The sequence below is a fragment of the Telopea speciosissima genome, chromosome 5 (assembly GCF_018873765.1).
Source record: "Telopea speciosissima isolate NSW1024214 ecotype Mountain lineage chromosome 5, Tspe_v1, whole genome shotgun sequence".
NCBI classification, from domain to species: Eukaryota; Viridiplantae; Streptophyta; class Magnoliopsida; order Proteales; family Proteaceae; genus Telopea; species Telopea speciosissima.
The window spans coordinates 12,665,299-12,678,511 of record NC_057920.1 but is presented as its reverse complement, the minus strand read 5'-3'; the positions used below and the strand labels follow the sequence as shown (position 1 = coordinate 12,678,511).

Below are 13,213 nucleotides of genomic sequence, written 5' to 3'. Positions count from 1 at the left end.
GGGCCACCCCCCCCCCCTTCTCTCTCTCTCTCTATATATATAGATATATACTTTGAGTTTTAGAATACATATAGAGAGCCATAGATGATGCCCCCTAGACCTTGTAGTGGCGGGAGCCTTGTGCACTGCGTTTGCCCTTTATAGAAAGTCACAGATAAGATCAAGATTGGATTGGTCGAATTAGCCGAGATTGATCCCTAACGATTCAGATCAGAGTCGCTCTAAACCAGACCAATCTTAACATCTTCATCAAGTTAAAATTTTCCATGTTTTTTTCTTCGTATCTTGGCCAACATAGTTCTGGATCAGTCAAGATTCTTCTACAAGTTTCCTTTACTATAATTCCCTTTTTAGGGGGGTTCTCCTAGGCGACATTATGCCTTGTGAAGTAAAACATTTCACTATTTATCACACGGCAGTGCATGGATTAGTCCATGTGATAAAGGACCCCACATACAATAGTCAAATTTTAGTTCAAAGTAAGTGAGGAAAGTTATTCAAACTCTGATTCAAAATTTTAGTAAAATTATCAAAATGTCATCAAATGGATGAAAATACAAAATGACATCTTCTATAATTTTAGCTATTTCCTCTACTCTTTTTAAGCTGAAATTATATCAATGAGTGTCATGTGGAAAATACTGAAATGTTATACTTCACTAGACATAATGACGAGAAAGGAAACTTATTTTTTGAGGCATGGCTTCACATGCTCTTCTAGCCAATGGCTTGGTTCAGGTTCAAAAGATTTACTATGAAGAACGATCCTGTTGAGTTCCTCCCTGGACTGTTTGTGTTTGGATAATTTTCAATATTATTCTGACCCAATTTGTTTCCCCCTATCTCTTCTGTTGCAAAGAGAAAATATTGTGTTTTTTAACTGTGAAAACTAATTTAAACCCAAATCTCTGTCCTTTACTGGTTCTCTGTCTCAGGGTTCTCTCCCTCTTCAACTAGAGCTTTCAAATACTTCTCCAATATTACAGGGGCAGAATCAGAAGTGATAAAGAAGAGAGGGAGAGAGGGAGAGAGGGAGAAAAGGGAGAAGAGAAGATGGGGTTCTTGACACTTCTCGAGGTGGCAGCCATGCCCATGTTGCAGGTCCTTCTCATCAGTACTCTGGGGGCTTTCATGGCAACCAAGTATTTGAACCTTCTAAATCCAGATTCTCGGAGATACTTGAACAAGGTAACTTAACTACTTTTAAGCAATACATACACATGTAAATATCTATCTATTTAGCATGGGTGGGTGGAGGTAATAATTTTGGTCATTTTGTAATTTGATTAAGAAGACTTTCTGATACTGATGACAAAACTTTTTGGGCAATGCAGCTTGTGTTTGATGTGTTTGGTCCATCACTCATGTTTGCAAGTCTAGTTAAGACTGTTGATCTCCAAGATATTTTTACATGGTAAGCTACAATTAACAAGCATTTAACAATCACAATATATTATATGGGAGAGGATTCTCTGAGCAAATGGCATAGAGGAGCACACCAATGAGGTGCGGTAAAACAGTATCGTACATTGGAAGGCAGCGAGGTCATTTCATGTGAGGAGGAAAGAGATAGATAGAGAGGTGCTAGTGTATCCCACCCAGCGGCTCAGAAAACCTTTTCTCATAACATGTAAAAGGAATTTTTTTATTGACAAAACCCTGATGGAGTTTTGACCTGATTCTTTAATTCCATTTCTTTAGGTGGTTCATGCCCATCAATGTGGGATTAATCTTTTTTATTGGAGGACTACTTGGGTGGATAGTTGTGAAAATTTTAAAACCAGAACCATATCTAGAAGGCCTCATCATTGCTACATGTTCAGCAGGTTATTTGTCCCCTCAGAGTTACTGAAATCTTTTTCTTTTTAGTGTTAGTTTTGTTGCTACCCAATGCTACTGAATCCTAGCTCTTTGAGGTCCTTAATTACTTTCTCAGAGTATCATTTTTCATTTAAAACAGGGAATATAGGAAACCTTATCTTAGTAGTTGTCCCTGCAATCTGTAATGAAGAGGGCAGCCCATTTAGAGACCGTAATAGTTGCAACGCCGTGGCTCTCTCTTATGCATCTTTCTCCATGGCGGTAAAGAAACAAATTTTCATTTCTCTATCATCCAGTTGAGTTGATCTTCCATATATGATACATCTCTGATGAGAACCATTACTTGATTTACATAATGATTTAAGTTTTTCAGTTTGTTTACATATTTTTTCTTGAAAACATTTGGCTCAGTGAATTATCTAGATCCTAAAATCTGTTAGGCCTAATGTCAAGTTTATTTAAACATGGAAACATCAAGATTTCATCACTTTCTATCTTATAATGCAGATCGGCGGATTTTACATTTGGACTTACACTTATCATCTTGTACGAAGTTCAGCAATAAGATACAAAGCAATTCAAGATGCTGAGGAAGCATTGAAGAAGCCTAACAAAGATTTAGATGCCAACAGTGAATCTCACCTTCTCAATGTAGATTATGAAGATGAAGCAAAGCCCATTGATGAGGTTGTTAATTCCTTAATAATTTAAAGCAAATATTTATGAAAAAAGTGTTCTAAGAATTTAGTCTTGCTGTCAATCCTTTGACATGTCCCAGGAGTTCTTGATGCAATATGAAAGACCAAGTTTATTTACTGTTTTCTGCAAAACTCAAATTCTTCCCATATTAGGTTCTAGCTCAGTCTTCTGGGAAGGCTGGGGATGAGAGATCATCATCATGGGGAAAAGTAACAGGAATTCTCTACCAGATTGAGGAGGAGTTGATGGCACCACCAACTATTGCTGCAGTAAGTGTTTTTAAGATACTAAAATGTTCTAATTTGCTAAGGTAAAGAGACAAGCTTACCTTCTCTGTATCCTAACAGTTAGTAGGATTCATCTTTGGGTGTGTGCCATGGCTGAAGAATCTTCTTGTCGGTAAAACTGCTCCTCTACGACTGATCCAGGACTCGATTAAATTACTTGGGTATGTATAATGAATTAATCGCGTTCAGCACATGAGTAGTCAAATAGAAAACTCAACATAGATATTATGTTCTCTGTTTTGGAATTCTACACATTTCATCTTATCCATGATAAGCACAAAACTCTCACCTTATTCACAATCCTCTTCTTTTGTACTGTGATATTCTCCTGGTATCTCTGTTTGTGTCTGCTACTGCAATACAAATATATTGTGAGAGGAAAAAAAGTAGAGCACTTGAAGTTAGTCATTGCTTTCCCCTTTACATGGTATCATCTCAGTCTGGATTCTCATTCTTCTATTGACATCAAGACATCTAACTGTGTAGGGAAGGCGCAATTCCCTGCAGCACCCTTATAGTAGGAGCTAACCTCATTCAAGGTGAAATGAGATCTATAACTATCCAATTAAATATGAAAAGAATGGAGAACAATTGGATTCTGTATTTGAACTTACACTAAGTGTTTGCTTAAGCAGGTTTACGCTCGGCAAAATTGAGGCCACTGCTCATCGTAGGAGTCATTGTAGTGCGATACATGATACTTCCTGTGATTGGAATGGGTGTGGTTAAGGTAGCTGGTGATCTGGGTTTCCTCTCACCAGACCCTCTCTATCGATACGTCCTAATGTTACAATTTACACTTCCACCTGCCATGAGTGTCGGTATTTACTCATTCACAAATTTCTTGTTTCATATTAATATGGTTTCAGTCATGTTCATCATACCCAAATACTACATAGGGGGTACCAAGTATATATCAGACAGGCCATTTTTACATTAACAGAACATATGATGATGATGTAGGTACCATGACCCAACTGTTTGATGTGGGTAAAGAGGAGTGCTCAGTCCTATACATTTGGACATACTTGGTTGCAGCCTTTTCTCTCACTATGTGGTCCACAGTGTTCATGTGGGTCCTGTCCTGAAGATTGTTAATGTATGAGAGAAGCTATGCAAAGTTTTTGATGGACAAGAGATGTTGAGAGAGATCCTTACAATTGAAGCGGTTACTCTATACACTTTGATAAATTACAATTGATAGCATTGCAACTGTTTACTGACCATGTTAGATTTATGGAAGAATTTCTTTGTTCTCAACAATGACTTCGTTGAATGAAGGTTACATGTTGAACGATGACCAACAAAAACAAAAAGGATAAGGAAGAGAAATGTCAAGATGCCTTTTATAGTATCCACACTGTCAGCAATAAAAAAGGACAGACCCAGTGCACGAGGCTTCCACCACTGTGGGGTCTGGGAGGATCATAATGTATGCAGCCTTACCCCTGCTTCACGGAGAGGCTATTTCCTGAGTCGAACCCGCAACCACTAGGACACAATGGAGCAACCTTGCCGTTGCGCCGAGGTCCGAATAACCAATCTGGCTCATTAATTTGCAGACTCAAGTAGGAAAGCTATATACACTGGAAGACCATTGAAATTAGATGATCTCAGTTCACAGCAATCAGAAAACACCAGAAGGCTATATTAGCCTCGTGGGTTTCTCAAATGCCACACATGATTTGCTTTGGATTAGGAGAAGTTTAGCTACAACGCATGAATTACCAGCCCCACTCCAACTCCCCCAATCAACAGATTTCAACACTCAACCTATGAAGGATGGTAATTACCTCATCCTATCTGCACTTCAGTGTGTTAATCAAGTCCATTCTACTCTGAACTTGTATGAATCACCCTTCTGAAATTCACAAGAGTTTCAACTCTATAGATCCAAATAAAAAGTAATTCTAGATGTCTGGTTATGAAATTCTTCAACATAGGCAAGGAACAAAGGCTAGGCAATCAAGGGACTTTTCCTTTTTTTTGGGGGGAGGGGGGGTTGAAATATTGTATATAAAGAGTATAAGCATGCAGCATAAGAAAGCACAGATGGTCAATATTCAATTCAGCAGCATCACATTTGCCGTCCACAGACAGATACACAAGGAAACATATTGGATATACTTTCTCAACAAGCCCATGGTGCATAGGCAGCAGCAGGCCACAAGGCCATATGGGTGGACGGCATGGGCCTGTAGCTGCAGCAAGGGGTGCATGGCTTGGGCGGCAACAAGGCCCCCATGGCACAGGGCCACAAAGCCCATAGTGCATAGGCAGCAGCCACAAGGCCATATGCATGGCCTATTTTACTAAGAAATAATATGGTTACAATTACAAATTACCCCTACATATTACCTATTTTACTCTAGAAGCCAAAATATATGCGAACATTATTTTAAAACAATACTAACTCAAATTACCATTATTTAACCTTAAAAAAATATAAAAAAACTGAATAAAAATGAATTTTGAATTATGCCACTACTAAAAATTTGTTAAATGACTAGAATACCGTGTTCAGAATTGATTGCTCATTATATTCCTATTTTCTTATTTGTATTTTGAGTGGTGAGTTTACAGATATACCCCTCCTAGTGGTACTAAGATTAATTGAATCATAACTTCTGATCTAGCCCTTGGATAGAGTGGTGTCTTCTACCTCTTGTTTACTGAACTCGACCTGAGTTTAGAGGCTATCGGATCTCTTGATTTTGATACATGTGATTTCTCCTAAATCTGATTTATATTCTCTGGAAATTTGATTATGTTTGGTACTACTGCTTTGATTATTCAATTACAGTATTTTCATGTAGATATATGCAAAGGAAAATTAATATTTAAAATATTTTCCCCCAGTTTATTTAGATATAAAGTTTAAAAATTGACATGGAAATTTAATATTAAAAAAAAAAATCATTGTGATGGGATAAATTATTTTTGTTTTTTTTTGGTAAGCTTGTGGTGGGATAATTACAACAAACTATAGTTGTAAAACTAGCTAGGTTTAACTCAGTGAGTCATCTTAATCGCATAAAAAAAAAAAAAAACATAAAACTTTGTCAACAGTCATTAAATATTGGTAAGTTAGTTTTATGTGTTTTGATATTATCATATCTAGTGAGAAAGAAACAAGAGAAGGTGGAATTTTTTTCCTCGGACCGTGCTGTCCCCTCACATGGGGGCGCAAAATGACGACTTAACCTTGCCCAGGCAGTGTGTTCAGGCAGGGGGTTAGGTTGTCATTTCGTGCCCTCATATGAGGGGACAGCACGGTCCTGTCCGGGCAGCGGACAGGAGAGGATAACGATTCGAGAAGGTGGACCTGCTTCTATTCGCTGACTAATCAACAGATTTGGACTACTATCATACATCTTCAAGATCAAACACAAAACACTCTGATTAGTCTTCTATTCTACTAGGCATCGGATCGATACGAAAGTACTCCGTTGCCTTGGAATAGAATGACATTAGCATCTTTAAACCACGACAAGAAAAGGTTTTACACGGATTTTTATCCTCTAGTGTCCGGTGCCCGAACAGCACAGTGCTGTCTCCTCACATGGGGCGTGAAATGATGACTTAACCTCCCTCGGGCAGTGTGTTCGGGCAAGGAGGTTAAGTCGTCATTTCATCCCCATGTGAGGGGACAGTAGGTGCTGTTTGGGCAGTGGGCGGTAGAGGATAACAATCCGGTTTTACATTTCTTTTTAGTGAAAGTATTAATTTCTTGTTCTAAGCCTCTAAGATATAATTAGTTGAACTTTTTAACAAAATTATTAGTCCCATGTCGGATACAAAGGCGGGAGAGACATTGAAGAAAGGTGGGTTACAGAATGGTAGTAGAACAAAACCCAAAACCATCTTGGATATATAGTCTTTTACAGAATGAATGGTGGAAGAACAAAACCCAAAACCCAAAACCCAAAATCCAAAACCAAATTTCTATGCTGAAGTTTGGCAATCAGTAGAACTTCATTTTTAACCCAAATGTTTTCAATTGTTTTTTTTATTACTTTTCCTTCTAATAGACAATTATGCTGGAACTTTTTTGAGGCTGTGTCCTTAGTGTTGCCTTAGCTTAAGGAAGGGCAAGCTCAATGGGATTGCACTCCGAGTGCCTACACCTAACGTGGGCAAGCTTGATCATTGGCATTCTTTCTTTAGGAAGATATATAGATCGAGATAATTTAAAAGTTTCATGTGTAGATTGAAATGATGCTCTTGCGAAGGCCAAGATTTATAGTTTTCATCATCGAATGGTTTGTCTTGTAATTAGAAATCTTGAGAAGAAGAGAATTAACCTACAAACAAGATTAATTAACAACTATGCTTTGGTAGCTTAAAGGCTACTTCCATGAAAAGCCTGCAAATGGAGCCAATCTTCAAGGACCTCTCTGTTCTATAACATTAATTAATAAAGTAAAGTATAGATCGCCGGGAGATGGACAGAGATGGAATGAGGCGAGATCACAGAGAATAAGCTTGGATTTCATCTTCCATGACTTTAATGTCTCCTAGCCAACGCTCCCCCTCGATGACAAGTAACCCGTTCGCGTTTTGTATGTGAAGAGGATCCTTCTTTAAACTCGGACACTTGCTCACATGCACATCTACTATAAGGGGGCAATGCAAGATATGGTTTCTGCACACATCAACTAGCATTGGTAGGTTATCTAACTCTAAAGTCATCAGTCTCGGGAAGGTTGAGATGACTCCCCTGGCACCATTAACTTCTTCTTCTTCTTCCTCTGCTTCTTCAATTATTACTTCCATTCTGTTGCAAGAATAAACCCTAATATGTATCAAGTTGTTGAACAAGCCTGGCATTCCCTTTGTGAAGACCATCTTCAAGCTATTGCATTGCTCTATTCCTATCCATGAAAGTTGACCAAAACAATTTAGTGGTGTGATAGAACTACCACATATCCTTTTCAATTTTGGCAATTTTCTTAGGTCTAATCTCCTACCAATGAAGGGATTTTGGTGATGGTAGACCTCCTCCTCCTCATCCAACACCATTTCCAAGTCTTCACAGTTTATTAATTTGGTAAATCCAACACTAATGCGCACACATTTCACACCTGGGCAATCCTCAATTGTTAAGTACTGAAGATTTTGGGATTCATTGAGATCTTCTAGAGCTTCTTGTTTTATGACTCTGCAACGTTTCAGAGACAACCATGTAATCTTCTTGGCCAAAGGTTTGAACCAGTAAGAGATAATGATATCTTCGAAGGAAAAGGAAAGAGAGGTTAAATAAGTCAACTCGGACAACTCCCTCACATCAACAATGAAGGAGTCACTGGTACTAGACCCACTTCTCTCTTCCTTTTTGTCCCATTTTTCATCTTCAGCAGAACTCACACACCATTTTATTTTATTGGCTCTAAAAAATCTCAATTCCTCCAGTTTGTGCAAATGAGAAATTACCCCTGTTGGAATAGAAACTTTGCTCACTTCCACATTCAAGTATCTTAAATTACTTAAACCTCCCACGCATTCAGATCCGAGGATTTGTTGGTCCAACACTGAACACCAACCCAAATCTAAAACTTGGAGCTGTTGGAGCATTCCCAATGCAGGCAATGATCTCAAACTTTGACAGGAATTTAGCCTAAGCACCCGAAGTTTCACCAAACATGATAAGGAATCTGGGAGATATTCCAACTTCTCTGAGAAAGAAAGATCGAGTACACTAAGATGATCCACATGTTGCAAGAAATTTGTTGGGGGAATAACAGTTAGAATCCTATTCCACATGAGTAGCAAAGTAGTTAGTTTTTGGCATGTCTCTCCCAACTCTGGCAACTTCTCTATTTGGGTATCATATAGAGAAATCATTGTTGCATCTACCCACTCAGGAGCCTGTGGTGCCTCTTTAAATGATTTACCAATCCTTATCAATAACTTGGGGCTACTACTATCAGAGTACTCTGAAGAAGTAATCCAAAGTGCAAGCTGCCGCATGATATCATGCATCCTCACACTACCTTTAATCTCTCCATCTTCTAACATGCAAGCAATTTTCAAGCTCTCAATCAGATCCATACAATTATCCCTAGCAGCTTTCAAACTCCCTAATTCATCTACTAATCCCTCTCCAATGCAATAATTTAACATCTCATCTACCTCTATGTTATTGTCTTCAGGGAAAGAGGCACAATAAAGAAATAGATTCCTAAGCATATCATTCTCCAAGCTATCAAAACTGAATTTCAAAGGAACAAATACTTTATCTATCATACCTCGGAGATGCTTCATTTCCCTTAAGGCATTCTCCCACACCCCAACTCCACGACGATTTGCCATTGCTCGAGCCACAGTGACAATTGCAAGGGGAAGACCCTTACACCTTCCAACAATTTTTTCAGCAAAGTATTTTACACCATCGGCAGAAACATGTTCACCTGCTTTTTCAACAAAGAGATCCCATGATTCAGCTTTTGATAATGGCTTCACTTCTACTGTTTTTCTAGCACCTATATCAGTGCAGATATCTTGATTTCGACTCGTCACAAGAATCTTGCTCCCTTTTTCGTTTGGAGGGCGAGGGATTCCAACATCCTCTAGCCTTAATTCACACCACACATCATCCAAAATTAGAAGAAATTTCTTCTTCCTTAGGGCATTGAACAATGCATCATTCTCACTATTTTCCGGTAATCCGAGTCGCTTACTGATACTGGTTTGGATATTTCGTATGTTGGGAGTGGCAGACACAGTGACCATTATTACAGTATCAAAACAAGGATCATTTTTGAAGTGATTATTTACTTCTTTGGCCAGAGTGGTTTTACCAACTCCCCCCATACCATATACTCCAACAATGCCAATTTCTGGATCACCTATGCAATCAAGCATCAGTTGCAGCATGCCTTGAGTTGATGGTTGATTCTCAATTATTGGTTCGTTTGGCATCTCTATAACAGTCTTTGGAGAAGGTGGCCTTGCCACATCAAATTGTTCATCGAGCCTAACAATTGCCTTTACCTTGAGTCTTGCAGACTTCTTGCTCATTTTGTAGCGTGACCAGCAGTTCACACACCAACCCCCTGCACAAGTCCCTTCACTATACTCCTTCTCTATGACTTTGGCTTCCTCTTTGATTTCATCGACGGCTTCGAACCAATTGCTTGCTACGGCAGTCTTCACTTGTCCAGAGTTTTCTTCTGCTTTTAGAGTGGTTTCCACATCCTTCATCTTTGCTGTCAGATTTTGAACTACTGTTTGCAGGCCATTGACATTGTCATGGGAGCTTCTCAAGTAGTTTATCTGTCGAACAAAGGGAGCAATCAGATATGTATCAATAACACCTACCAATGGCCCAATGAAATCCATGAGAGGATAAAACAGAGCAAACGGGAAGAAGAAGAAGAGATTAAAGCTGCTGTAACTTAAGAGGGAATTAGAACTGTTGATCAAGCAGAGAAAAGGAGTAAGGATGAAAAAATGCCCAAAAAAGATTTATGAAAAGTGAGCACTTGAAAGGTCCAATGGTAGTTTAGAAATTTCAATGTTCATGTGAACGTCCAATGACCATGTGAGGCCATGTGAGGCCTGAGGATAATTGGCCTCCTTTCCTCAGTTTGGTGGAAAAAACAGAATGGACAGCTTTTTTCTTTTTGTCAAAATGGGCAACCATTGATTGGGGCACATTAATGGTGATAAGGGATTGGTGAAATTGTAATAAAGGGGTAAAACAGTAAAAACAAAACTTATTTATCTAAAAAAAATCAAAGGCAAATTTATCCGATACAACTGATCCGTGTTGATGCTATATCAGTATCGTATCGATTTTGCTAGTGACCAATACCTGATCTGATACCATGTAATAAAACCATGCTCCCATGTTACCCATGCAAATTCCTTTGAGACTTGTGAGAAGTAAGATATATGATTAGTGATCATAGTATGACATGTCACAAGCTTGGTTTGAGGTATTGGTACTAGATCGCCCGATATGGTTTTTAAACTGCACGGTTTTGAAGGTGATTGATACTTATACTTAGCTGATACCGTATCGGTGAAATGGTACTAACAAGGGGTAAAATAGTAAAAAAAACTGTTTATTTTAAGGAAAATCAATGGTAAACTTGTCCAATATGGCCAATACCATATCAATATCATATCGATTTTGAAAGTGACCAATACCCAATATGATATCGTGCACTAAAACCATGGTCACAAGTGATGATGTATTAGAATCCTTAGGATATTCTCAATGATTAAAGATGTCAATTGGTACGGTATATGGTATTTGGTACGATACACTACCCCCATACCGAATACCGATTCAGTACATATATCTCATACCGATACCAGATCGAATCGATTCGGTATTAAGCGGTACAGTATGGTGTATTTTCCGCATTATGCCCATATCGATACAATATCGAATACTGACTCGATATAGGTATATCATACCGATACCATACTGAATTTATTCGATGTGATTCGATACAAATAATTTGGTATGTAAATGATATCGATATACGATACACAGTACACAGTACACATTGACACCCTTGTCATCGATGGCCCCATGGATGATTCGTATCTTTTCCTCAGCTTTGGAGGAAAAGTAAAATAGACAGCTTTTTATTTTTCTGGTTATGACGGGCAACTTATAATTGAGGCACATTAATGGTGGTATAGGGACGAAATTTTGTTGTTACACTTGGATTCGAATTCGGATTTTTGACCATCCGTTTACATTTCTACCTTGTGTAATCCGGACCTTCCTCCCCCTAGCAGATACAATTCACTTTCAATCCATATCTCTTAGATCATGATTTACTTATTTATTTTTATTATTAAGTATTCAAATTTTTTTTTTCGGAATGAATTTTTATCGGAGTATTCGGATATTTTTTCCGAATATCTCTGAAGGTCCTCAAGGAAGCCGAGTGGGAACCGTGTTTACACTGGAAGTCTTTGCCAACTGAATTTTCTGAGGATTCCCCATGTGATCCCGTTGCATCTGATGGCAAGAATACTATAAACCTCTCAGAATTGACTTTTCATACGAAGATTCAATGGGATTGAATCCAGGAAAGATATTTGCTTTTGTCTACGGGATGGTGGTGATTGTGCAGAGTGAAAACGGAAGAAAGAAGAAAAAAAAAAGTTGATATGTTTTGTTCTACCATTTAAGGCATAAATCAAGAGGAAGTGTACCTTGGATTAGGGGATTACATTTAAAATTTCTACACAAATCAAATCCATCCATAGACAGAAAAAAGCAAACGATTAGGGTTTTGAAGGTGATTGATCTGTTTTATTACCTCCTTTGTCTAAGTAGTGCACATTTGTTGGGTGCACCATTTTGTGATGACTCAAATCTAAATTTATATCCAAGTTACATCCATCTGTGATGCTTAGTTTAATAAGAAATTGAGAGCTAAGAATAAATTAGGTCAGATTATGTTGCTAACTAAACAAGTGTGCAACTCCCCACAATTGAAACCTTGATTGCAAATTTGCAACTACACCCTGGAAGATTCACCCCACCAATTTCATAGTAATTTGCAAGTCACCTGTTGTTCTAGATGAAGACGAAATACAAACCTTGGTATCTCAATGCTTCTCTGAAATTTTCAAAAAAAAAATCAGAAGAGAGTGGCGGCTGCCAATCGTTTTTGGGAGGAAGAAGAAGAAGATAAGAACAGATGGATCGTTTCCAGCAGATGTAGCAAGAGGATCTCTCAATGCTTCTCTGAAATTTTCGAAAAACAGAGAAGAAGAGATTAGCGGCTGCAAATCGTTTTTGGGAGGAAGAAGAAGAAGATAAGAAACAAATGGGTTTGGGTCTCGTATAGGTTTAAGATTGAGATAAGATGGGTTTTGGGGTTGGGGTTTGGTTTGAGTAATTATTGAACCTGTTGGGATTCAAAAAAATTTTGAAAATTTTTGAATATTCATTTTCAACCATTGGATGGCTTCTTGTACACATGGCGTGTTTAGGTCTTACGGAAATAAGATGGAAGTACCATTACAGAAGTAGAAGAATCGGATCCATGCTTGTAGTAAGCTCCTTTTCTCAATACATTTGCTTTCTAAAAAGATGTAAAAAGAAAAACAAAAAATTGACACATGGATTCTAATAAACAAAATAAAAAAATCGGACACATGGACTTTTGTAGCCAGACGTTGAAGTTGAAGATCTTATCGATTCTTTTTTTTGGCTAAAAGGTCATTGACAATAAAAAACTAAAAAGAACAAATTACAAAAAACAACTGAGAACCAAAATAACAGGCAAGAACCTCACCTTCTTCTTGGCCATCAGCGGGGAACCCACCTACCATTCAAGAAATCCAAATCTCAGCATGCCCATGGCATCATGCCTCATCTAATCTTCAACGTGTCTAGGAAAGGTATAGGTAGAATATGACAGCCCCGCCTG

The 13,213-nt window shown here is 38.2% G+C and overlaps 2 protein-coding genes across 2 annotated transcripts; one reads left to right on the top strand and one right to left on the bottom strand.

Annotated features, from left to right (window-relative positions):
* The first annotated feature begins 880 nt into the window (after positions 1-880).
* On the top strand, positions 881-3,997 carry LOC122661510 (protein PIN-LIKES 7-like). The gene is made up of 10 exons (XM_043856916.1): positions 881-1,188; positions 1,335-1,414; positions 1,702-1,826; positions 1,961-2,082; positions 2,329-2,511; positions 2,685-2,789; positions 2,868-2,968; positions 3,294-3,346; positions 3,443-3,628; positions 3,771-3,997. The coding sequence occupies exons 1-10, from the start codon at positions 1,054-1,056 to the stop codon at positions 3,893-3,895; spliced, it is 1,215 nt and encodes a 404-aa protein (XP_043712851.1). The 5' UTR covers positions 881-1,053; the 3' UTR covers positions 3,896-3,997.
* Positions 3,998-7,277: 3,280 nt separating this feature from the next.
* Positions 7,278-10,148, bottom strand: LOC122662792 (disease resistance protein RPS2-like). The gene has a single exon (XM_043858507.1). The coding sequence runs from the start codon at positions 10,146-10,148 to the stop codon at positions 7,278-7,280; it is 2,871 nt and encodes a 956-aa protein (XP_043714442.1).
* Positions 10,149-13,213: the final 3,065 nt, after the last annotated feature.